General features: G+C 41.5%; 1 protein-coding gene across 6 annotated transcripts; it reads right to left on the bottom strand.

The window, feature by feature from the left end:
• Positions 1-3,988: 3,988 nt before the first annotated feature.
• On the bottom strand, positions 3,989-24,899 carry LOC112220716 (E3 ubiquitin-protein transferase MAEA). 6 transcript variants are annotated; one of them, XM_042302861.1, is made up of 11 exons: positions 24,723-24,899; positions 23,016-23,132; positions 18,912-19,026; positions 17,619-17,801; positions 17,082-17,285; positions 16,767-16,889; positions 16,606-16,682; positions 16,384-16,492; positions 12,171-12,304; positions 5,432-5,627; positions 3,989-5,327 (listed from the first exon to the last, which is right to left on the bottom strand). In XM_042302861.1, the coding sequence occupies exons 3-11, from the start codon at positions 18,978-18,980 to the stop codon at positions 5,232-5,234; spliced, it is 1,191 nt and encodes a 396-aa protein (XP_042158795.1). In that variant the 5' UTR covers positions 18,981-19,026; positions 23,016-23,132; positions 24,723-24,899; the 3' UTR covers positions 3,989-5,231. The 6 variants fall into 6 exon arrangements, with proteins under 6 accessions (XP_042158795.1, XP_024238340.1, XP_024238343.1 ...); XM_024382572.2 differs by lacking the exon at positions 24,723-24,899 and adding an exon at positions 23,520-24,012; XM_024382575.2 differs by lacking the exon at positions 23,016-23,132.

The following is a 24,899-nucleotide window of genomic DNA, read 5'->3' on the forward strand; positions in this document are numbered from 1 at the left end:
ATATACCACTTGGGTCCTGTTTCAGTAATAATGATATCAGACCTTCTTATATAGGAGTGGTTAAAACAAGCCAATAATGGTCCTCTGAGTATACCAAAAAAAGTTTTGTATACTTTCACTGGTATGCCATCCAGCCCTGGAGTTTTCCCATCCTTAAAGGCCCCAATTGCCCCAAGCAGTTCCTCCTCAGTAATTTGGCCTTCACATGAGTCTTTCTGTACAGATATTAATTTTACATTATTATTAGGAAAAAAAATCCATACAATTAGTTTCAGTTAGTGGAGATGGAGGAGCCTGAAATGAAAACATATTCTTAACGTGGTGAATCATGCGTGACTCCATCATTTGTAACACGTTTTAATACTTTTTTGGGGGTAGCATTTCTATATTGAAGATTGAAAAAGAATTTGGTGCATTTTTCCCCATATTCCATCCAGTTCGCTTTAATTATTATAATATATTACACTAGATCTTTCTTGAATAAGTTCATCCATTTCTTTTTGTTTTTCCTCTAACTTATTCTGTGCCTCTATAGTACCGTTGCTAGTACCGTTCGTTTTATTGCTATCTAACTGTACTGTCAGTCCTTCAATTTCCTTTGTTAATATGGACTCTTTTGATCTAAATTGCTTTTGTTTTATAGATGAGTACTGAATGCCTCTAAAGGCACATTTAAAAGTGTCCCATACAGTAAGGGGATCTGCTGTAGCTATGTTATGTCTGAAAAAGTCAGTTATAAATTCTTCTGTTCGAAACAATTTATCATCTAGTAGACTTTGATTAAATTTCCAATATCCTCGCCCACGTGGAAATTCTGTAAAAGTAATATATATGCCAATTATGTGATGATCCGACCGCATTATGTCCCCTATCAACACTTTTTAAACTTTTGGTGCCAGAGAGAATGGTATAAGAAAGTAGTCAAGGCGACTAGCTTGATTAAGCCTCCGCCATGTATATCTCACTAGGTCAGGGTATTTCTCCATATATCCACTAATTCCAATATATCCATGACATTCATGATTTCCTTAAGTGCCTGGGGGTGATAGTTTGTAGTGTGATTTCCTTTCCGGTCCATAGAGGTATTTAAGACCATACTAAAATCTCCCGCCATAATAATAGTCTAGTGTAGAGTTGAGAGTTGAAAAGCCAGTGTGCCTGTAGAGTTGAAAAGCCAGTGTGCCTTTGTTAGGAGGAGAGAGCTTCTTGGTATGTCCTGTGTTTTGTTGGTCTGTATGAATTTTTGTGAAGTATTTTGTAGCCGGTCCTGCTGAAGTTTGTGTATGCCATAGGACTGTGTTTTTTGATTAGGGAAATTGTTCCATTTAAATTTGTATTAGTCTGTTTCAGGGGAAGGCACCTTGGGAGTGCTTAGGCAAGAGGCATACATATACCCGTAGTACATACTATGTCTATGCACACTAGGTAAGACCTGGGTGGACCATCCCCTGTATTTTGGTTAGAGCGCCAGTTGTGGGTGGGTAGGTAGGAGAGGGGGCTCTTTTAACTTTCACGTTCTTTGCTTGGTTCCGTCCAGCCACTTTTCCCCAAATTACCGTGTGAAGGAAATAAATTCCCTGTAAACGGTAATATATTCTGCCTCTGTCATCCTTACCCGCACCTGCAGTCACATATCTATTTCACTCCACGGGGAGTTGAGTGTAGCAGGGTGTTGCGTTCCCTCCAAGAGGCGTGCGTAACAGTGCACCCGTGTAAAGATAATGCTGTTATATGACATTTTACATGTTGCGTCTTATATTTTTTGTTCAGTATAGTTTTTGGTATATTTTAGTTGTCACTGTATTAGACTAAGCATAGGTGATTCGATGTTAAAATGGTGCTGGAATAGTGACGGCAGCTCCTGTTTTCTTTGCGATAACTCTCTGTGGTTCTAAATCAATAGTTTAGTAGTGCAAAATGTTAAACATTACCTTGCTTAACCATGCTGTAGGTCTTTTACATGCAATATGTTTTGTGGACTTCACCGGACAGATGTTGCTTTCCGGTTTTGTAATGCAACATTTGTGGTTGACTTTATTCTGCCACTGTCTTCTTACTGTCTCAGCCTTAGGCCTATATATGACGTGTCAGGGCATATGAACTGTTTATAGCGCAAACAAACACAATTATTACAACACGTAGATTGTAATATGGCTTTCCCGGTGATTTTACACATGCACCGCTACTACCCTTAAACGAACCCAGTGCTTTTGATAAACATGCTTTATCTGGCTTTGAAAATTCAAACATATATTTTATAGGAAAGAGATGTTTATGTTTCTAGACGATGAACCATGCTCCCTTTACTACATGACCCAGCGCTCCTCCCTCCGATTTTGCCCGTTCACATCACCGTGCAGGGGAGAATGTTTGCCCCCTCTCATTGATGCCACGGCAGTTCAAGATTTATTTGTGAACTTATATTAGTACACTCGTAACAACAAAGATTACAAAACTTCCGTTTGCTCAAATAAGCCTCACGTATCAAAAGAGCGATACATTTTTATCTTGACTAAATCTGATTCATTACGCCCAATAAAACTCCTCACTTAATTATGGATCTGATTAACGTGGAACAATTTTGGGCAGAGTAAATCTCGCTACGCCTCTTTCGCTCTTGTACTGCTGATTTGTCGCCACAGATAGTTTACGTTTCTACTGTTGTGGCTAGATGTAGTAGGCCTACAACTCCATCTAGTGTTCACGTTGGGGACCAGTTGACAATTGGGGACCACAGTTAACAATTGTAGCTAATTAAACCATTTCCAAATAACTTAATTCTCCAAACCTGCAATGTTTATTATCCTAACCTGCTATGTAAACAAACCATATGTGCATATCAGTATCACCACACTGGTCAGGATTCAAGCTTAGCTCAGTGGTTTAACTGCTCATGTTCAAAATTGTATTACTAGTAAAACACAACCCTGAAGAAGGAACTGTGTTGTGGAAACTACAGTGTAGATTTCAGCCACACCCGTTGCTGACAGGTGTAAAAAATTGAGCAGACAGCCATGCAATCGCCATAGACAAACATTGGCAGTAGAATGGCCTTTCTGAACAGCTGTGACTTTCAATGTGGCACTGTCATAGGATGCCACCTTTCCAACAAGTCAGTTTGTCGAAATTCTACCCTGTAAGTACTGCTATTGTGAAGTGGAAACGTCGAGCAACAAAGGCTCAGTTAGTTAGAGTGGTGTAAAGTTCACCGCCATTAGATTCCGGAGCAGTGGAAAGGCATTCTTTGGAGTGATGAATCAAGCTTCGCCATCTGGTAGTCCGAATCTGGGTTTGGTGGATTCCAGGCGAACTCTAGCTGCCCCAATGCATAGTGCCAACTGTAAAGTTTGGAAGAGGAATAATGGTCTGGGGCTGTTTTTCAAGGTTCGGGCAAGCCCCCTTATTTCCAGTGAAGGGAAATCTTAATCACAATGACATTCTAGACAATGCACTTCCAACTTGTTGCAACAGTTTGGAGAATGCCCTTTCCTGTTTCAGCATGACAATGCCCCTGTGCACCAAGCGAGGCCCATACAGAAATGGTTTGTCGAGATCAGTGTGGAAGAACTTGACTGGCTTGCACAGAGCCCTGACCTCAACCACATTGAACATCTTTGGGCTGAATTGGAATGCCGACTGCGAGCCAGGCCTAATCACCCAACATCAATGGCCTAATGCTCTTGTGGCTGAATGGAAGCAAGTCCCCACAGCAATGTTCCAACATTTGGTTCTAGGGAAAGCCTTCCCAGAAGAGTGGAGGCTGTTATAGCAGAAAAAGGGAGGACTAACTCCATATTAATGCCCATGATTTTGGAATGATATATTCAAAGAGCAGTTGTCCACATACTGTTGGTCATGTGTATGTTGCCAATTGCCATTGATTTTAATCTGGGTATGTATAACTCACTGTCATATTCAATCTGATAAAGCAGCACTTTAACTTCTATGGAGATGTTGGGTGGATAGAAAGAAAGACAGGACCCAAATGTAGTAAAACAATTTTATCGTCAATAATTAATCTATCCTACCAATATAAACATGCATCATCAGTTTCTAAAGCCTCTCTACAATAACAATACTAAACAGTTCAGAAGCAACCAACCAAGATGGGAAGAAAAAAAAAGGTGGGAGAGATGGTAGGTACTGAAACATATGTTAAGGTGACCCTTGCTCATTTCAAGGAACTCCTTGGACCAACTATAGCCCCTTGAGAAATCTGCAGCAATTTGTGTTAGTCATACAAAATGTCTTAAAATCGGCAATAAGATAATACAAAATGAAGAGCAAAAAATATAATCAAAATTCTCTTTAATTACAATGCAATGTTCATCGTTGAAAGATATGTATGAAATTAAGTCAATCAGTATTTTGACTATGTCAGAGTTGTTTGAACTAAATATCAAAAGTACACTGATGAATTAACCCATCCTTCTGAAAAAAAGTATTTTGTAAGTTACACCATTCGTCAAGGTCCACTTCAGGTGGTGAGCAGACCTGGCATGTTCCCATGTAGGACACAAATCCACAATGATACTCAAAAGTGTAGTAGAGTTTACATTAGGTCTGTGTACAAGGTTGCCATACCATATTTCAAGCAACAACAGTGAGACTGTTCAAGCCTGACCAGTGGAAGGTCTAGGAGGAGTTTTCTTAAAATGTTTCCTATAACATTTTGAAAGACCTGAATCTGCACACAAATGCTCAATGCACTAGTATTTACATTATCAAGTGTATCGTCCCAGATCTGCAATCACAGATTTCACAGTGGGGGACAAACACAATATTACCAATTTTAAGGTGTTTCTATTTATCCCCCACGGCTACACAGAAATTATGTAAATTGTGCGCATCATGAAATGAGTGCTATCATGTAGCAAACACCAAGGTGATCAGCCTGTGTTTCTGATTGAAGTAAGTCTGATTTATCTAAGGTAAAACGGCAAAAGATAAGCTCTTATCATATTGGAGCAACACAGAGTTATAATGATCCACACTGCTGGTTGGACTGCAAGTTAAATAAAAGTCAGAACATCAACACTTTAAATATAAGTCTGTTAATTAGTCCAGTTTCAAAAATCTACCCAAGGTGATTTTGGCCCTGCTCTCCATAGTGGGAGACAGGTTTGGCAAGTCTGGGGGGGGGTTTGGCTGAGTCACATGGGGGCTGGAGGCTCTGCTGGGGGATCCACTGCAGAGGTGTATGCATCACATGAGATCCAGTATCCACCCCATCACATGATGTACACCTTCTCAGCCTGAGAGAAGTTGTAGACTTCTTTGGTTCTGGGGCAGATCACCTTGTCATCTTGGCGAATTGATAGAAGAGACTAGAAAAGGAAGGACAAATTATTAATATCAATAATAAATGAAAACAATGAATATTATTCCATTGCCACTGTAAATAAAAAATGTGTGGGATGTCGAGACTCACATTGTATCCATACACATAGCCGTTGGGCAGCATCATGGGTGGGTTGTTCTCGTTCATCACCTCCCCAGAGATTTTGCACACCAGACGGGAGTTGGCACAATGTGCCATGGGCAGGGGCTGGGCCAGTTTGTTCAGGGACTTGCTACACACAGGGCAGTCAGGGTTTATGGAGGTGCTATCTTCCTTATAGCACTGACTGGGAGCAGAAAGGTTAAGGGATGAAATAATGATAATTTTGCTTTACATTCCATTGCTTCACAGCTGGAGGTCTGTGGCAGAACACATTGAGCCACATTTTTAAGACTTATGTACCCTGATGTGCGGTTTTGGATAAGGTCTGCCATCACAACCAAAAGGAGACAGAAAGCACATCAGCAAAAAAGCAGACGACAAACCACTGCTCCCAAGTGGCGCAGCGGTGTAGGCCGTCATTCTAAATAGGAATTTGTTCTTACCTTTTGTGACTAGGGGGTATTTTCATTTTTTGAAAAAAAATTAAAAAATGTTCCCGTAGTTAAACGGGATTATTTGTGAGGACAATATGCTAGAATATGCATAAAATTGACAGTTTAGGATAGAAAGCTGTAAAACTGTAAAAATATTGCCTGTGAGTATAACAGAACTGATGTTGCAGGCGAAAGCCTGAGAAAAATCCAATCCGGAAGTACCTCATGTTTTGAAAGCGCTGCGTTCCAATTTGTCCCTATTGAGCAGTGACTGGGCTATCAACCAGATTACTCTTTCTCCGTATTCCCGAAGGTGTCTACAGCATTGTGACGTAGTTTTACGCATTTATGTTGAAGAATACCCGTAGGCGGCTACATTGCGGAAGTGGTCACCTGATGCTCCCAGAGAGATTCTCGCGTAACATACAGGAGGTAGCCATTACTCCAATCGGTCCTACTGAAAAACGAATTGTCCCGATGGATATATTATCGAATAGATATTTGAAAAACACCTTGAGGATTGATTATAAACAACGTTTGCCATGTTTCTGTCGATATTATGGAGCTAATTTGGAATATTTTTCGCCATTTTCGTGACTGCAATTTCCTGGCGATTTCTCAGCCAAACGTGAAGAACAAATGGAGCTATTTTGCCTACAAAAATAATATTTTTGGAAAAAAGGAACATTTGCTATCTAACTGGGAGTCTCGTGAGTGAAAACATCCGAAGCTCATCAAAGGTAAACGATTTAATTTGATTGCTTTTCTGATTTCTGTGACCAAGTTACCTGCTGCTAGCTGGACAAAATGCTTTGCTAGGCTATCGATAAACTTACACAAATGCTTGTCTAGCTTTGGCTGTAAAGCATATTTTGAAAATCTGAGATGACAGGGTGATTAACAAAAGGCTAAGCGGTGTCTCAATATATTTCACTTGTGATTTTCATGAATAGGAATATTTTCTAGTAATATTTATGTCCGTTGCGTTATGCTAATTAGTGTCAGATGATGACAACGGTCCCGTTCACGGGATGCGGTGTCACTAGAGGTTAACTGCATTGCCTAGTCAAATAAATAACTTGTGGAGTTGTTTACGTGCTGCTGTGCGTTTTGTTGCTAGCGTCACTTTGCTACCTGCCAACTTTACGGTTTTTACATTTTAATTACCGTTTTAAAATTATTATTTTTTCCCCCTCGCTTGACTTGTTTCATTCAACTTTTTCACCCCGGACGCTTTATCTGGACATGGTTCTACAGGACCTCCACCAGCCGAAACTAAGTAGTAATATTAACATTATGCCTTCTAATTGCAGTTGCTGTACTCATAATATACAGGAACAATCGCCTTATGGTGAGGACAGCCGTGCTGCAAGCCCAGCTTCAGACGCAATCGTTAGGCAAGGGTAATTTAAGTGCAGGAAAGGATGAAACAGCGTCTGAGCCACAAATAAGTACAGATAGTAGTATAAGTCCCCTCGCACAGTCCCCGCAACCGGACAATTTTCTCATGGCTTCTGGAAGGAAATGCTGTAGGAATGCTCAACCGGTGTTGCTCATTCAGCCGACAGAAACTTTCAACCGGTTCTCCCCAGTCGGAGTCAGAGGCTGAGCTTTCTCTGGTCTCTCTTCCACCCGTTATGGGGTCTGCGATGCCGAAGCCTCCCAGCATTAGCTCTGACAAATTGAAAACCCTAGTCATTGGCGACTCCATTACCCGCAGTATTAGACTTTAAAAAATCATCCAGCGATCATACACTGTTTACCAGGGGGGCAGGGCTACTGACGTTAAGGCTAATCTGAAGATGGTGCTGGCTAAAGCTAAAATTGGCGAGTGTAGAGAGTATAGGGATATTGTTATCCACGTCGGCACCAACGATGTTAGGATGAAACAGTCAGAGGTCACCAAGCACAACATAGCCAGCCTCAGCACGTAAATCAGCTAGAAAGATGTCGGTATCGAGTAATTGTCTCTGGCCCCCTCCCAGTTAGGGGGAGTGATGAGCTCTACAGCAGAGGCTCACAACTCAATCGGTGGTTGAAAACTGTTTTCTGCCCCACCCAAAAGATAGAATTTGTAGATAATTGGCCCTCTTTCTGGGACTCACCCACAAACAGGACCAAGCCTGGCCTGCTGAGGAGTGACAGACTCCATCCTAGCTGGAGGGGTGCTCTCATCTTATCTATGAAAATAGACAGGGCTCCAACTCCTCTAGCTGATAGACAGCCTGCCAGCTTAGTGGATTCTGCCACTAGCAGTCAGTGTAGTCAGCTCAGCTATCTCCATTGAGACCGTGCCCGTGCCTCAATCTAGGTTGGGCAAAACTAAACATGGCAGTGATCGCTTTAGCAATCTCACTGGAATAAAGACCTCATCCACTCCTGTCATTATTGAAAGAGATTGTGATACCTCACATCTCAAAATAGGGCTACTTAATGTTAGATCCCACACTTCCAAGACAGTTATAGTCAATGAAATAATCATTGATCATAATCGTGATTGGCCTGACTGAAACATGGCTTAAGCATGATGAATTTACTGTGATAAATGAGGACTCTCCTCCTGGTTACACTAGTGACCATATCCCCCACTCATCCCGCAAAGGTGAAGGTGTTGCTAACATTTACGATACCAAATTTCAATTGACAAAAAAAAAAGACTGTTTTCGTCTTTTGATCTTCTTAGTCATGAAATCTATGCAGCCTACTCAATCACTTTTTATAGCTACTGTTTACAGGCCTCCTGGTCCATACACAGCGTTCCTCACTGAGTTCCCTGAATTCCTACCGGACTTTGTAGTCATGGCAGATAATATTCACATTTTTGGTGAGTTTAATATTCACATGTCAAAGTCCATAGACCCACTCCAAAAGGCTTTCGGAGACATCATTGATTCGGTGGGTTTTGTTCAACATGTCTCTGGACCTACTCAGCGCCACAGTCATACTCTAGATCGTGTTTTGTCCCGTGGAATAAATATTGTGGATCTTAATGTTTTTCCTTGTAATACTGGACTATCGGACCCCCATTTTATTACGTTTGCAATCGCAAATAATCGCAAATAATCTGCTCAGACCCCAACCAAGGCTCATCAAAAGCTGTGTTATAAATTCTCTGACAACCCAAAGATTCCTAGATGCCCTTCCAGACTCCCTACCCAAGGACGTCAGAATACAACAATCGGTTAACCACCTAATTGAGGAATTTAATTTAACCTTGAGTATTACTCTAGATGCAGTCGCACCTCTAAAAACAAAAAACATTTGTCATAAGAACCTAGCTCCCTGGTATACAGAAAATACCCGAACCCTGAAGCCAGCTTCCAGAAATTTGGAAAGGAAATGGCGCTACACCAAACTGGAAATCTTTCCAATTCACTTGGAAAGACAGTACTGTGCAGTATCGAAGAGCCCTCACTGCTGCTCGATCATCCTATTTTTCCAACTTAATTGAGGAGAATAAGAACAATCCTACATTTCTTATTGATACTGTCGCAAAGCTAACTAAAACACAGCATTCCCCAGGAGAGGATGGCTTTCACTTCAGCAGTGATAAATTCATGAACTTCTTTTACGAAAAGATCAAATTACAGACTCCTCTTTAAATCTGCGTATTTCTCCAAAGCTCAATTGTCCTGAGTCTGCACAACACTGCCAGGACCTAGGATCAAGGGAGACACTCAAGGTTTCTAATACTATATCTCTTGACACAATGATGAAAATTGATGAACCTATTCCAACTAAACCAATGAAAGAACTGCTTCCTGTGCTTGTCCCTCCTATGTTGAACATAATAAACGTCTCTCTATCCACTGGATGTGTACCAAACTCACTAAAAGTGGCAGTAATAAAGCCTCTCCTGAAAAAGCCAAACCTTGACCCAGAAAATAAAAAAAACTATCAGCCTATATCAAATCTGCCATTCCTCTCAAAACATTTTGAAAAAGCTGTTGCGCAGCAACTCACTGCCTTCCTGAAGACAAACAATGTATACGAAACGCTTCGGTTTAGACCCCATCATAGCACTGACACTGCACTCGTGAAGGTGGTAAATTAACCTTTAATGGCGTCAGACCAAGGCTCTGCATCTGTCCCCATGCTCCTAGACCTTAGTGCTGCTTTAGATACCATCAATCACCACATTCTTTTGAAGAGATTGGAAACACAAATTTGTAAATTTCGGTGTTCCTCAAGGTTCCGTTTTAGGACCTCTATTGTTTTCACTATATAGTTTGTTTACCTCTTGGTGATGTCATTCCGAAAGACAATGTCACTTCTATGCGAACGGTACATTTCGATGAAACATGGTGAAGCCCCAAAATAGCCCTCTGTGGAAGCCAGTGTTTCGGACATAAGGAAGTGGATGGCGGCAAATGTTTTACTTTTAAACTCGGACAAAACAGAGATGCTAGTTCTAGGTCCCAAGAAACAAAGAGATATTATGTTGGATCTCACAATTAATCTTGATGGTTGTACAGTCGTCTCAAATAAAACTGTGAAGGACCTCGGCGTTACTCTGGACCCTGATCTCTCTTTTGACGAGGACAGCTTTTTTCCATCTACGTAACATTGCAAAAATCAGAAACTTTATATCCAAAAATGTATCCATGCTTCTAGATTAGACTACTGCAAATATCTACTTTCCAACTACCTGGATAAAGCACTAAATAAACTTAATTTAGTTCTAAACACGGAAGCAATAATCTTGACTAGAACCAAAAAAAATGTATTATATTACTCCAGTGCTAGCCTCTCTACACTGGCTAACTGTTAAGGCTAGGGCTGATTTCTAGGTTTAACTGCTAACCTACAAAGCACTACATGGGATTGCTCCTATCTATCTTTCTGATTTGGTCCTGCCATACATACAGCTTTACATACGCTATAGTCACAAGATGCAGGCCTTCTAATTGTTCCTAGAAATTCTAAGCAAACAGCTGGGGGCAGGGCTTTCTCCTATAGAGCTCCATTTTTATGGAATGGTCTGCCTATTCATGTGAGAGACGCAGACTCGGTCTCGACCTTTAAGTCTTTATTGAAGACTCATCTCTTCAGTTGGTCATATGATTGAGTGTAGTCTGGCCTAGGGGTGTGAAGGTGAACGGAAAGGCCCGGGTGCGACGAACCACCCTTGCTGTCTCCGCCTGGCCGGTTTCCCTCTCTACACTGGGATTCTCTTCCTCTAATCCTATTACGGGGGCTGAGTCACTGGCTTACTGGTGCTCTTCCATGCCGTTCCTAGGAGGGGTGTGCCACTTGAGTGGGTTGAGTCTCTGACGTGATCTTCCTGTTAGAGTTGGCGCCCCCTTGGCTTCGTGCCGTGGGGGAGATCTTCGTGGGCTATACTCTGCCTTGTCTCAGGGTAGTAAGTTGGTGGTTGAAGATATCCCTCCAGTGGTGTGGGGGCTGTGCTTTGGCAAGGTGGGTGGGGATATATCCTGCCTGGTTGGCCCTGTCCGGGGGTATAGTCGGACGGGGCCATAGTGTCTCCCGACCCCTCCTGTCTCAGCCTCCAGTAATTATGCTGAAATAGTTTGTGTCGGGGGGGCTAGGGTCAGTCTGTTATATCTGGAGTATTTCTCCTGTCTTATCCAGTGTCCTGTGTGAATTTAAGTATGCTCCCTCTAATTCTCTCGCTCTCTCTTTCTCTCCTCAGAGGCCATGAGCCCTAGGACCATGCCTCAGGACTACCTGGCCTGATGACTCCTTGCTGTCCCCAGTCCACCTGGTCGTGCTGCTGCTCCAGTTTCAACTGTTCTGCCTGCGGCTATGGAACCCTGACCTGTTCACCGGACGTGCTACCTTGTCCCGGACCTGCTGTTTTCAACTCTCTCTCTACCACACCTGCTGTCTCTAACTCTGAATGTTCGGCTATGAAAAGCCAACTGCCATTTACTCCTGAGCTGCTGACATGTTGCACCCTCTACAACCACTGTGATTATTATTATTTGACAATGCTGGCCATCTATGAACGTTTGAACATCTTGTCCATGTACTATTATAATCTCCACCCGGCACAGCCAGAAGAGGACTGGCCACCCCTCAGAGCCTGGTTCCTTTCTAGGTTTCTTCCTAGGTTCCTGCCTTTCTAGGGAGTTTTTCCTAGCCACCGTGCTTCTACATCTGCATCGTTGCTGTTTAGGGTTTTAGGCTGGGTTTCTGTATAGCACTTTGTGACATCGGCTGATGTAAAAAGAGCTTCATAAATACATTTTATTGATTGATTAAATAAAAAATGATGTTCCTACCAGAAATAGCAAAACTAAGGAGCACAGAGCGGTGACCAGAAAGGATACGGAGTTTTGATAGCAGACAAGCCGGCCTGGAGTGTGATGGTAAACACAGAGTTGTTGCCCAGCTGATGTAATCTGTAGTTGTCGTATCTGAACTGTTGGATCAGCATTTTCCAGCGGGCTGGATCCAGGAGATCCTGTGAGGGTTGATTGACAAAGAGATAATCAGACCATTTTTATTCCACCTTTATTTAACCAGGTAGGCAAGTTGAGAGCAAGTTCTCATTCACAACTGCGACCTGGCCAAGATAAAGCAAAGCAGTGCGACAAAAACAACAAAGTTTCACCTAAACGTACAGTCAATAACACAATAGAGTAATCTATGTACAGTGTGTGCAAATGTAGAAGATTAGGGATGTAAAGGCAATAAATAAGCCATAGTGGTGAAGTAATTACAATTTAGCATTAACACTGGAGTGATAGATGAGCAGATGATAATGTGCAAGTAGAGATACTGCGGTGCAAAAGAGCAACAAGATAAATAACAATATGGGGATGCGGTAGTTGGGTGTGCTATTTACAGATAGGCTGTGTACAGGTACAGTGATCAGTAAGCTGTTCTGACAGCTGATGCTTAAAGTTAGAGAGGGAGATATGAGTCTCCAGCTTCAGTGATTTTTGCAATTCGTTCCAGTCATTGGCAGCAGAGAACTGGAAAGAAAGGCAGCCAAAGCAGGTGTTGGCCTTGGGGATGACCAGTGAAATATACCTGCTGTAGAGGGTGCTACGGGTGTCTGTTGCTATGGTGACCAGTGAGCTGAGATAAGGTGGGGCTTTACCTAGCAAAGACTTATAGATGACCTGGAGCCAGTGGGTTTGGCGACGAATATGTAGCGAGGGTCAGCCAAAGAGAGCATACAGGTCGCAGGTGCTGGGTAGTATATGGGGCTTTGGTGACAAAATGGATGGCACTGTGATAGACTACATCCTGTTTGCTGAGTAGAGTGTTGGAGGCTATTTTGTAAATTACATCACCAAAGTTAATAAGGATCGGTAGGATAGTCAGTTTTACGAGGGTATGTTTGGCAGCATGAGTGAAGGAGGCTTTGTTGGATGCCAATTCTAGATTACATTTTTGATTGGAGATGCTTAATGTGAGTCTGGAATGAGAGTTTACAGTCTAACCAGACACCTAGGTATTTGTAGTTGTCCACATATTCTAAGTCAGAACCTTCCAGAGTAGCTCGTCGGGCAGCAATCGGTTGAAGAGCATGCATTTAGTTTGACTAGCGTTTAAAAGCAGTTGGAGGCCACGGAAGGAATGTTGTATGGCATTGAAGCTAGTTTGGAGGTTTATTAACAGTGTCCAAAGAAGGGCCAGATGTATACAGATCATAGGTCTACAGTATTTTGACATGCACAAAGTAGGGATTTAACGATTCACAGATACGGATCGGTCCCGATCCAAATTAAGCATGCATCGGTAATAAAACCAACTCTTTTTCTGTCTTATTCCGAAAATAACTTGGAATATTTTCTGACTGAATTGATGCATTCTCTCCTTCAGCCTATCAAACCTTTATGCATGTAACTGCGCATGACATTGACCCACAACTCGGATAACAACTGTGCTCACAGTGCGGGAGATGCAGCACCTTCAGATGTTTGTAAATTGATTTTCGCAATATTAAGTCATAGGCTTTATTAATTGAGGGACAACTAATGTATTTTCCTGGGTCAGTATGGGGATGAGGTAGGTAGACTTCGGAGCATGCTCGGTTCCGACCCAACCATTTGTTTGAAAAAGTGGAGTAGGGTTCACAATAAGTTCAAGGCAAAGAAACAAGGATTGCAGTGGAGATGCTGCCTGCTTGTTTGGCACGTGAAGACTGAAAGCAAAATGCAGTCTTCACAAAAGAATGAGCTGTTGTATTTTCTATTGTAGTCGACAAGTAGAGTAGCCATGTTTTGCTAACAAAAGCTAGTGTCAGCTACTTAGCTGGCTAGTGGCTAGTTAGCCTAGCAACAGGAAAAAACAAGCCAACTAAAGATCTTTATAACTTTAACAAATATAATTTTATCAGAAAGAAAATCATAAGCTTCAAAATTGGTAACACCAAAGTCAAAGTTTTATAGCAAGGTCCAACTAGTCAAAATGTTGCAAACATTTGAGCAGAGTTGAGTAGCTAGGCCAGGCCTACTGAACTCTGCTCAAACGTTTGCAACATTAGTCGATTGTCTCAGTTCATGATATTTGATGTTTATTGATCATTATGTGTACTAAATAGCCATCTACTTTATTTTTCAAGGAACAAACACCAGTGAATGGACAGTACCTGGTTGTTCACCAGCCCCAAGCACTACCTCTGCTCCCAGTACTGACTGGTTATCGGCCTCCTTTCACCTCAATTTTATTCCAAACACTGTTTTACTCATTTCCCCAAAATATTTCTAGTGCTCATTAATATTTGTATTGTGGTTTACTTTCAAAGCCCAGAAGCGAGAATAAAGGTTTATTTGTGTGTGCTGAAAAAGCCCTGTTGGCATTTCATTATCTCAATGCATTCTATTTGAACATAAAGTGCTGACAAAGTACAGAAGAGCTGTATGCCACAGACTTTACAGGCTACCTTCTACTTGTGGCGTAGTTCAATATAATCGAAATTACTCCACACAGACATCAGGCTTCATTTTATTAACAAGAATAAAACTCCACATTTTAGTACAAAGTACTTTGGTTCACAGTGCACACAAATAACTGAGTCTATGCATCCATCAAGGGGTGTGTATGTGAGAAGTCCAAACAAAGATCTTTTATGCATCATTGATGGTCTTGAGTTGTCCTGTCCTAACCATGTCTTCCTGCTATGGAAGAGCTTCCCACTTGTTTAACTTGCAAGCCTGTCACACTGGCTCTTGGAGATGGTTGTGTCAGGGGACAACCCTCTTCCACTCTCCAGGTTGGTAATTGCCAGAAGGGAGGGGGTGTCAACAAAAGAGGGAGCCACGATTCTTGCGTTTGGCTCATGAGCTTAAATCTGTGGAGGACAGGTAGTTCAGGAGGGCAACACAAACCCGTAGCTTTTTCAGGGATAAACCCGATTAGGTGACCAAGAATCTTCATCCTTGCAGCCATGATCCCGCACGCATTATCTGACTCTCCGACAGAGTGGCGATAGTTCCAGGTACCCTCAGGTTCATTGAGACGGACACCTGTGAGTGAGTGGTAACAAGAGAATATGTCAGATATAATATACATATGTTAAACAAAAACACCATCCCATTTTCCAGAAACCATACTCCAAACACCTTGATAAAAATGGCATTTCTCATATAGAGGTGAATACAAGTAATCGTTAACAAGGGATACTAGAAACAGAAAAAGTGAAACTGTCTCCAACATGCTATTATCAACATACCTGAATAAGGGCGCATGCAGTTCTCATGTAGGGGGAAGCTATCTCCCAGGAAAACACAAGGACTTGGCGTTGTGGTACCTGGCAGGATAGCTTGCAGTGGAAAAATCAAGGGTCTTCTGCAGCAGTTTGGACCCAAATGAACTCTTGAAACACTCACCATAGTTCTCTCGGCCATATACCCCTACGTCCACAATTGTGAACATGTAGCGAGCATCTTCTCAGTCTCCGTATCTCGCCTGTCATGTGTTGCTTGGTACAGAAAATCTAGATCCCGGGGAATTTGCACAACTCCAGTCAATTGTCTCTGTGTACTCTTATTCTCCAGCACGTGTCTTCCTTGTTTGGCCGTAGATGGCTATTACCAGCTCATCTCCGTCTACTGTACCGGGGTAATAATGCCGCTTTTCCTCCTCTTTCTTTTAATACGAACTTCCTTTTAGAGAGCACGCGAGCACACTAGTTGCGCCTCCCCACCCCCCAAATCTGATAGTGGTAGATGCTCAGTCTGCTCTATGGCTCAGCTCACACACTACATCATGCTCACACACACACAGCTCAGAGAAGTCAGCTCAGACAGACCCAGCTCAGCTCCTGAGCATAACATTAATTTAGTGTGAAAAATGAATGTGTTCATGCAACAATTGTTAGTGCAATATTTTCAAATTAAAAGTAGAATTCCTATATCGGAATCCATGTATCTAGATGCGTATCGAATTGTGCTTGCAAGGAAGGGGGATACCTATTCAGTTGTACAACTGAATGCATTCAACTGAAATGTGTCTTCCGCATTTAACCCAACCCTACAAAGGAGGCATATGCGAGTGCATACACACTAGAGATCACGACTATGGTATTACCTTATAAGGGGAGATATGGGTGTCTGAGGGGAACGCCAGCATGCCCATAACCTGCCGCACTTCGTCCAGCTGACCCCCCTCCGCTTGGCTGAAGTGCTTCCGCGCATGTCTGTGAGAAACATGGTTCATGATTGTTCTCATTTCAACTATGAATATATGTTTCAACATTAACCTGAATATTTTAATATAGGATGTGCTATGGCAGTTTAAACGGATTCCTACCTGACAGCATCCATGCGCTTGTTCTGTCGAATGAGCTCGATAAACTCCTGGATTCGCAGGCTAAACTCCAAGCAGCTCTGGAAGGAAAAGCATCAATGAGTTCATATATAACGTAATGTATGAGACACTGCCATTGTGATCTACTAACAGACATGGCTCACCTTCATCTTGCGGAGGCGTGACTTGTTGTCATGGCACCAGGCCAAACAGGTGGCTGTTTCCTGTCGCTCCAGTGACTCCTCCACCTCTTTGGCTGTGAGGAACATCTCAATGTTGACCAGATCCTGGAGAACAGATGGAAAGCGGGGTTATGTCAAATAGAGACAGCACACGTAGTTCCCTAAGCAATTGAAATACTAGGAGCTCTACAAGCAATTTGAGATACCACAGAAGTCGCTTTCTGTAAGGAATAAGGAACTCGATTGTAGCATCCATGTATATAAGATGACATGTTGACAGAAAGAAGTGGGATGCACCTCAATGCCACTTTGCCGTGCCAGTTTGACCGCTGTGTTGTAATAGCCACACCGCAGCAAGTGTTCTACCATCATGCGGTCCATTCGTTTCTTCTTCCAGACGTTGACGCCTGCTGGTTGGTCGCTGCTGTGTTCCTTCAGGTGTTCAATCCTCCGCTTACACAGCTTAGCACTCTCATCCTCAGCCTGGATGGACTCAGCAGCCTACACAACATCCTCCATTTAGATTTTGTATACTTACAACATGCAGTATCTCTGCTCTGCTGGGTCCTCTCTTTGTATTGTATTTTACTGCTGTATTTTTCTACTAAGTTTCATGATGATGAATCATTATTCTATCTTGGAAATCGCTCAATAAAAATACAATATTTGACAAGCGTTTGGATTTGAAAACATGTGAAAGGTGGCTTATTTTCAGAAATTCTCCCTGAAATAGCAGTAGCTAAGCTATCTGGGGTTGGAGGAGGAATACCATTAAAAAAAATGCCCAGCAATATTCCAATGCTAATTGTTCTGAGAACAACTGGGTGAACCTACCTTTCTCTTCAGGGCACTGAGCTTCTCCACCACCCCATCCAGAAGGGACACCACAGAATCCACCACTGGGAAACTGCTGAGGGTCTTCTCCAGCTCTGCCACCACCATGGTTACGTGACTAGTCTCCCGGTCAATGTTCTTCTGTGCAGCTCTGAAGCGCTTGTTCAGAGTTTCATATGGTACCTGTACAAATGAACAATGCAAAACCTAAGTGAGGAGGCTTCGGTAGTACATTCTGACTATCTAATAATCATTCTTTGGCTGAAGTTTCCAATTATTTGACACATAACTTGTTGAGAACATATCCACCAATATATGACACTTTCCAACCAATCACTAAGGCATCAACACAGAACAGCAATCTTACATAACTGTCTAATTATGCTAACATAACTACTCAAATGGCATACAATTACTCTTGCAACCCTTAATGAATTAAATAACTATTCTGGTAAAATGGCCACTAACAAAGCAAAACATTAGCCGTATATGGCAGCAGCCACAGTCCAATAGTGTCGCAGTGTGATATGGCTGCAGACTGAATCTTCTCAGCCATATTGAGGTAGTACCTTGAGGACATAGCTCGATAGGGAAAAAGCGCTATCTAGCTATAGCTACTAGTCACGTACAGAGCATAATTATACAGCTCCAAACGATCAACTGACTAGTATGCATCATGTTGCTTTGGATTTACTAGAGAGCTAACTACCTCGCAGCTGGTGACGACCCTTCATGCCATGTTGATTTCACAAGCTATGGTGAATTTGGAAACAAACGTGAATAGCTAACGTTACATGTCTCTATTAGCTAGTTATCTAACTAACGTAGTTAAATAAATGTAAGATATAAAATAGTTAGCTATGAATAGGTGGCTTCCCACGCCACAGAAGAATATCGACGGAGAACCAGCTAACGTTAGTTAGTTAAAGTTTGCTAGTTAGCCTAGCTAGGTATCAACATAGCTGATTAAACTGGCTGGCTAGCAAAAGTAATGACTACGAAATTATCTGTTTAGATAACAAAGTTAGTAAATAGCCAATTATCGAGACGATTGGAGGTTATCAACTAATAGGTTGAGATGTGGTGTATCTGACCACACCATCAAATCTGTTCGCATTAATCTTCACCATCTGACATCAGCCGTTGTTTAACAAACTTGCCCCCAGGCGTCGCAAGCTAACGTTAACTAGTCATCCAAATAATCGAAATTAGTGCCTAGTTTGACAAATCTGAAGCTTGTGCCTGCATCATAATCGGTTCGTCTCAATTTCGTTCAAATAAGCCATTTCAAACCTTCAAAGTGGGATATTCTTGAACCTTCAGAGCCATGGAGAGTTGGGCAGCTGTCTCTTGCACCGCCATCTTCGTTTGTGAATTTCTCCAGATACTTTTTCATGGAGCCAGATATCTGCCAAAAGGTTGAACGCACGTATCGTTAGGAAAGTAAGAAAATCCACACGTAAATTATTAAGATTGTAAGAAAAGCCATGCATGAAACGTAAACGTGAAATTTCATCTGAACATACAAACACCATGTTACGATTATGGACTAACATTTTGGACTTGAACAAATCTTGTCTTGCAATTCTGACCTACAAAAATACCTTTCAGAGTTTTGGCAGTTTTCACCAACAATACAAAAAAAACGTACACCAAAACAGCTTGTGAGGGAGGAGTGCTATGCAAACAAGCCTAACGCAGCATAAAAAACGGAAGTCAGGGAAACCGGAAAGAGATATCTTGGACGTTTACAAGTTAAAAGTCTCCATTCTCTATTACTCGTCAGTTGAGTTTACTTCACATTTAGGTAGATCGTGTAATGGATTTGTTTGCCAGTTTAAGTCTAGATAGCACTAGGCTGTATTATGGCTAAAACAGTGACGTTTCAGTCATTTAGATGTATCACTATAGCATGGGCATATGTCTGGGTGATGTGTACATCCCCATGCATGCACCTTATCAAAACATGACTATCAATATTGCACCATCCCATTCTCTACGATTTGTCTGCAATCATAACCAGTAGTATCTACCAGTAATAATGAAACAGAATAATAAAAATAGATGTTTGGTGAATCTATGATTTACGTATTTTCACTGCAGTCTTAGCCACTCATTTTGTTTTATAGAATATTTTTAAATTTATTTAACTCAAAATCTTGCCAAAGCATATTCTGTAGGAGGGGTTAATAAGAATTTAAAATAGTTTATATGAATCGGTTCATGAACATATGGACTTTGGGAGGGGAACAAGGGAGGGGTTAAACATAGGCCAAGTCTGGCATAAGCCTGTTTCTATTTGACCTTTATTTAAGTAGACAAGTCAGTTAAGAACATATTCTTATTTACAATGATAGCATACCCCGGTAATGCTGGGCCAATTGTGTACCGCCCTATGGGACTCCCTATCACGGCAAGATATGATGCAGCCTGGATTTGAACCAGGGACTGCAGTGATATGCAGTGACTTAGACCACTGTGCCCCTCAGGAGCCCCAGTTGAAGAGCTTGTGATCTCCATGCTGCGCCCTTCTGGAGGAATGCAGCCATAGAGTCATTATACCCTAATGTAGAGGCCTATTTGCCAAATAAATTGCAGAGCATGCATGTTTAACAAGGTTGGTTATGTTACCACTTGCCTCTAAAGAAAGGTGTATTTAATGTTCAAGCATTCTTATTGGTTGGTTCAATTCCGATGACAATAAGGCGTGTTGTTATTGGCCCCGCTTGCAGATAGGGGGAGATTGCAAATGTCAGGTCTCCCCAGTATGAAAATGTGATGCAAGGGTTAGGTCACGTTCTGAAAACTATTTTCTATTTTACAATGTGTACAAATTTGCTTTACATAGCTGATTTATACATGTGTGGGTATATGGCACCTGTTAGGGATTGAGGGGCTTTCTGGTATGTGCTTTGGTATATGATTGCTGTATATAAGTGTGTTAGCTAGCATGCACCGATGTAATGGTCACATAAGCTCACTGCTAACACAGTTGTTTTCATGCTACACATTTTACCAGACTGCCATCAAACACATTAAGCCCTGCACAACTAAAGTGCTGTTTCCTATTTAAACAACAGGTATTTACACATTATATTTTGTTTATGCCCCAGTATGAAAATGCAATGCAAGGGATTTTACCATTGACAGCCATCAACATCATTAAGCCCTGCACAACTAATGTGCTGTTTCCTATTTAACAACAGATAATAAATAATGCTCAACTGGGACCACTGGCTGGGGTGATTTATTTGGACAAAACACAACGCAAGGAGAGTACGATTAACATCTGTTACACATGCTACCTGTAACTCATCATTCCAACATATTTGAACATTTAATTCCAGGCTGCATCCCATCTGGTAGTCCCATAGAGGTGTCATGACGTTGGCCTGGGGGTAGGTTTATGACAGTCATAAATACCTCTCTCTACCCTACTGATGTGAAATTTGAAAACCCCTTGGTTAACATAGAGATTCTGGGAACATCAGAAGGTGGGGGGAAATGAACTATATTCTGGTAATCCGACCAATTGAACATATGCGGTGGTACTTAATGAATAAGATGTCAGTTCGGTTGTCATCTGAGACATTCTCCTCAATGATAGGAGGACATAAACTCTACAGTGGAAAGTCTACACATCAGAGTTATCGGATTCACATGGGATTGTTGTTCAATTTAAATGTTTGAATATAAAATTATTGGTGAAAAGATTAAATGTAATTTTAGCTTCCAAATGAGAGATTTGGGTTTTCATAAGGTTAGGGCTCTGCTCAATCAGTAACCCGCCCCTGTGAAGAGACATGGGCTGTAGACTGTGAAACACGCCCTTCTCCCTCAACTATATAAGGCCTTGACGACAATATAACCTCCTGTTCCAAGTATTTGAGGTCTGCAGCCTCTGCGTTAAAAGGACTAACATGTCAACTACAGAACTAAGCCAACCTCAGCGTGAGCTTTGTTTGCGAATGGTATGAACTTTGAATTCTTATTCACTACAGAAGTGATACCTCCTAGCCATTGAGTTAACAGCAGCAGCTGCAAACGCAGGCTAGGAAAGAACAGTCAGAGTATCCCGTCTACCACACAACGACGTTACTACAACGTATCCAATTGACCACCAGAGACATTCTAAGGACAAAGGACCCGGTTTGGCAACACGGCCTTCCATCAACTAGCAACCTACCGAAGCGCAGCTCAGAGTAAATATTTATTGCATTTGCCTTTTCCAAATGGGCCGTAATTTAGAATGCTGTACTGTATTTACGATAGCACAGCTTCTCCCTTTGTCCCTCAGTCTTCCCACTCTTTCACTCAAACCCAGCCCTTTTCTTTTGTGTAACCAGCTGTCAAATCTGTTCTGCCCGCTAGGGACGTTTTCCTTTATGAAGTAATTTGTAATGAAGGTATAATTAATTCTGTGTATATGTAATTCTGTGTGATTAGTTAGGTATTTAGTAAATAAATAATTAAACCCAATTTTGTATTGCTGATTCAACTTGTTAGCCAGGGTTCGTGAAGATAACCAAGAATTTACAACTTTTGATGTTATTGATGTAAAATATTACTAGATCTTTAAGAGTTTATTTGGAAGATAACAGCTCTATAAATATTATTTTGTGGTGCCCCGACTCTCTAGTTACATTTTACATGATTAGCTCAATCAGGTAATATTAATTACGGAGAAAGGATTTTATAGAATAGCATGTCATATCACTTAATCCGGCATAGCCAAAGACACAACATATTGATGCAAACTGGTAAGGGCCCAAAAATGTGCACTGAAACATGCAAAAACCCTGCTAGGGAGAAATGCAGGTTTTAACTAATTAAACAACAAAGAATACGATCGACATGATCAGTCTCTGTGTTTAAAATAAAAAGTGGTTAATGTGAACCTAACTCACAGCTAAAAAATGTAAAGAATGCAATCTGCTGTTATTTGTTGCATAGACTTCACTGTAAATTACACTCAAGTCTTGAGAAAAAAAACAATACACTAATATTACAGTTAGGCATGACAGCCTTTATAATAGAAGGCTTGTGACCACACACAACTATTGTACTTGGGGCAAAAAAAACATCCTAAAGTATAAATAGAATGAAACAGACATTCTATTTTTGCTCTATTATAGTGGCCACTATAGACATCAATCAAATGCACAAGGCTGCATGTGTCTAAAATAACGTTTTCTATGTCAAAAATATATATAATCCCCTTCACACACACACACACACACACACACACACACATTACTCTCAAATTCAACACAACAAAACAATATCTTTGGGATACACTGCACATTATTACATTGTACACTTTCTGCCTGTGGACATCTGTTCTACAATGTGCCAGCAAAAGTGAGAAAGAGGGAAAGTGTGTGGTGTTCCTTTCACCTCTATAGTGGCATCAAGCTTAAACCAGGCCCAGCTCCAGCTACACTCCCGAATCCACGTTTAACAAGCAACGCCTCATTTTCACCTAATTATCTCATTCTGAAAATGAACCACAAACTGTAGAGGGAAAACATTAGTTAACAGATAGTGGTTAATTCGTTAGCTAGATAACATTTCACACAGATTACCAGGGGTCCATTAAGCAACTAACGCGTTACAACTTGAGTTGAGGAACGGCAACGAATCGGTTACCAGTTAATACTATAGATAATTGGTTAGGTTACTAATGTTAGCTCATCTGATGTTGTAACGTTAGCCGTCTGACTTTATTAGCAAGCCAATTTTCACACCATAAACTAAATTATTTGATCAGATATATTGAGCAACATTAGCCAACTTTTCTCTGGCTAGCTAGCGGAGAATCCGATCCAGCTAGGAAGATACTTAACAATGCTAATACTTAACAATGCTAATGCTAATGCTAATACACAATTTCTCCATCACCTCAAACTTTCCAAATGCCAGTAGTTTTCCGGTTACAGCTCAGGAAGTATGCTTCATCACCTTCTCACCCCCGTCTCCGTGGTCAGGCATCTCACCTAACGTTACCATCTCGTTGTTGCCCAGGGACGCGCTGTTGTAACTAGCAAGCTGACTTTCCGGATGCTGTAACTAGCAAATTGGTTGTCTCTTCTTTCTTCAGTCCCTGCTGTGCTGCATTCTGTTATTATGTAAACGATTGGCTGAGCCTTGGATACAGCCAGTATTGCTCCAAATGCGCATCACTCGTTCGCTCACAGCCAGTAAATACATTAAGGTGCAGACTAGGTCTTTATTTTAATAACGGAGCATTTTTTAAATTCAAACGGACCCCCTGCAACTGGACACTGATATTGTATGAGACTCCTGTTTCCCCAAATCAAAGACGAGATCGCTATGGTTGGTCGAAAATGCTCTGCGCTACACCAAACAGTACCTTTTGTTCTGGATCTGATAACGTTAGTTGTTTAGCACCCCCTAGTGGCAGTTTAAGTGCAGCAGTGTAGAATTTACTTGTTTGTCTCATGTGACAAGGAAGCAGTTTCAGAAGTGAAGCAATGGCTCCAGTCCAAATACTTAAAAAGACACACACTATCCCCTCAGCCCTCAAATTAAGTGAACACTTCTGATAAAGTATCATGACGTCTGACGAGTATACACTTGCAGGGCAAGGTGAGAAGGAGGAAGGAATGATTTTTAAATGGACCACCCTTGGCCGGAAATTCCGCAGGCCTTCAAAGATACACCCTATCCCCTCAGCCCTCAAATTAAGTGGACACTTCTGATGACGTCTGACGAGTATACACTTGCAGGGCGAGGGAGGAATGAATGATTTTTAAATGGACCGCCCTTGCCTGAAAATTCGTCACTCGTTCATCCCGCGATGATTGTTTTCAGCCACCAGTAGCTTGTGGGTGCTTTATATGCGCTACAGTCAATTATGAATGCATGTCTAATTATTAATATACGCCTGCTGTATGATAGCTAGCAAATTAATTAGCTAACTAGCATTAGCCTGCCTAGCTGGAACGTTTGAAGAAGGAAAATGTTTTATTTCTACAATTTCCAAAAGATAACCAAACATATTTACTTTTTACGAGACGTGTTTGTGCCGTCATGTGCATTAGTAGCACAATTTCTAACTTATTTGCATTTGTTTTTACTTACACTTGTATGCTGACTTCTCCATTGATGTAGTTTTTAAGTCTTGGTGGACTTTTCTTAACGGATGTACAATCGTCGCGAATTGAATTATGGGGAGTTTCATTCCCTGGAATGAACATAATTGTACAAACTCGACTTAAAACGAGGGCTGAGGGGCTTACGTTGCAAACTTCCCTTGCT

Source organism: Oncorhynchus tshawytscha, linkage group LG21, assembly GCF_018296145.1.
Source record: "Oncorhynchus tshawytscha isolate Ot180627B linkage group LG21, Otsh_v2.0, whole genome shotgun sequence".
Lineage (NCBI taxonomy): Eukaryota > Metazoa > Chordata > Actinopteri > Salmoniformes > Salmonidae > Oncorhynchus > Oncorhynchus tshawytscha.

Excerpts from the sequence above, each read along its gene's own strand:
- LOC112220716 (XM_024382575.2), bottom strand. The coding sequence starts at position 18,980 with ATGGCGGTGCAAGAGACAGCTGCCCAACTCTCCATGGCTCTGAAGGTT. Across the intron at positions 17,286-17,618 it reads TCAGTGCCCTGAAGAGAAAG|GCTGCTGAGTCCATCCAGGC; the intron begins GTAGGTTCACCC and ends GATGTTGTGTAG. Across the intron at positions 5,328-5,431 it reads GCTATGTGTATGGATACAAT|TCTCTTCTATCAATTCGCCA; the intron begins GTGAGTCTCGAC and ends TTCCTTTTCTAG.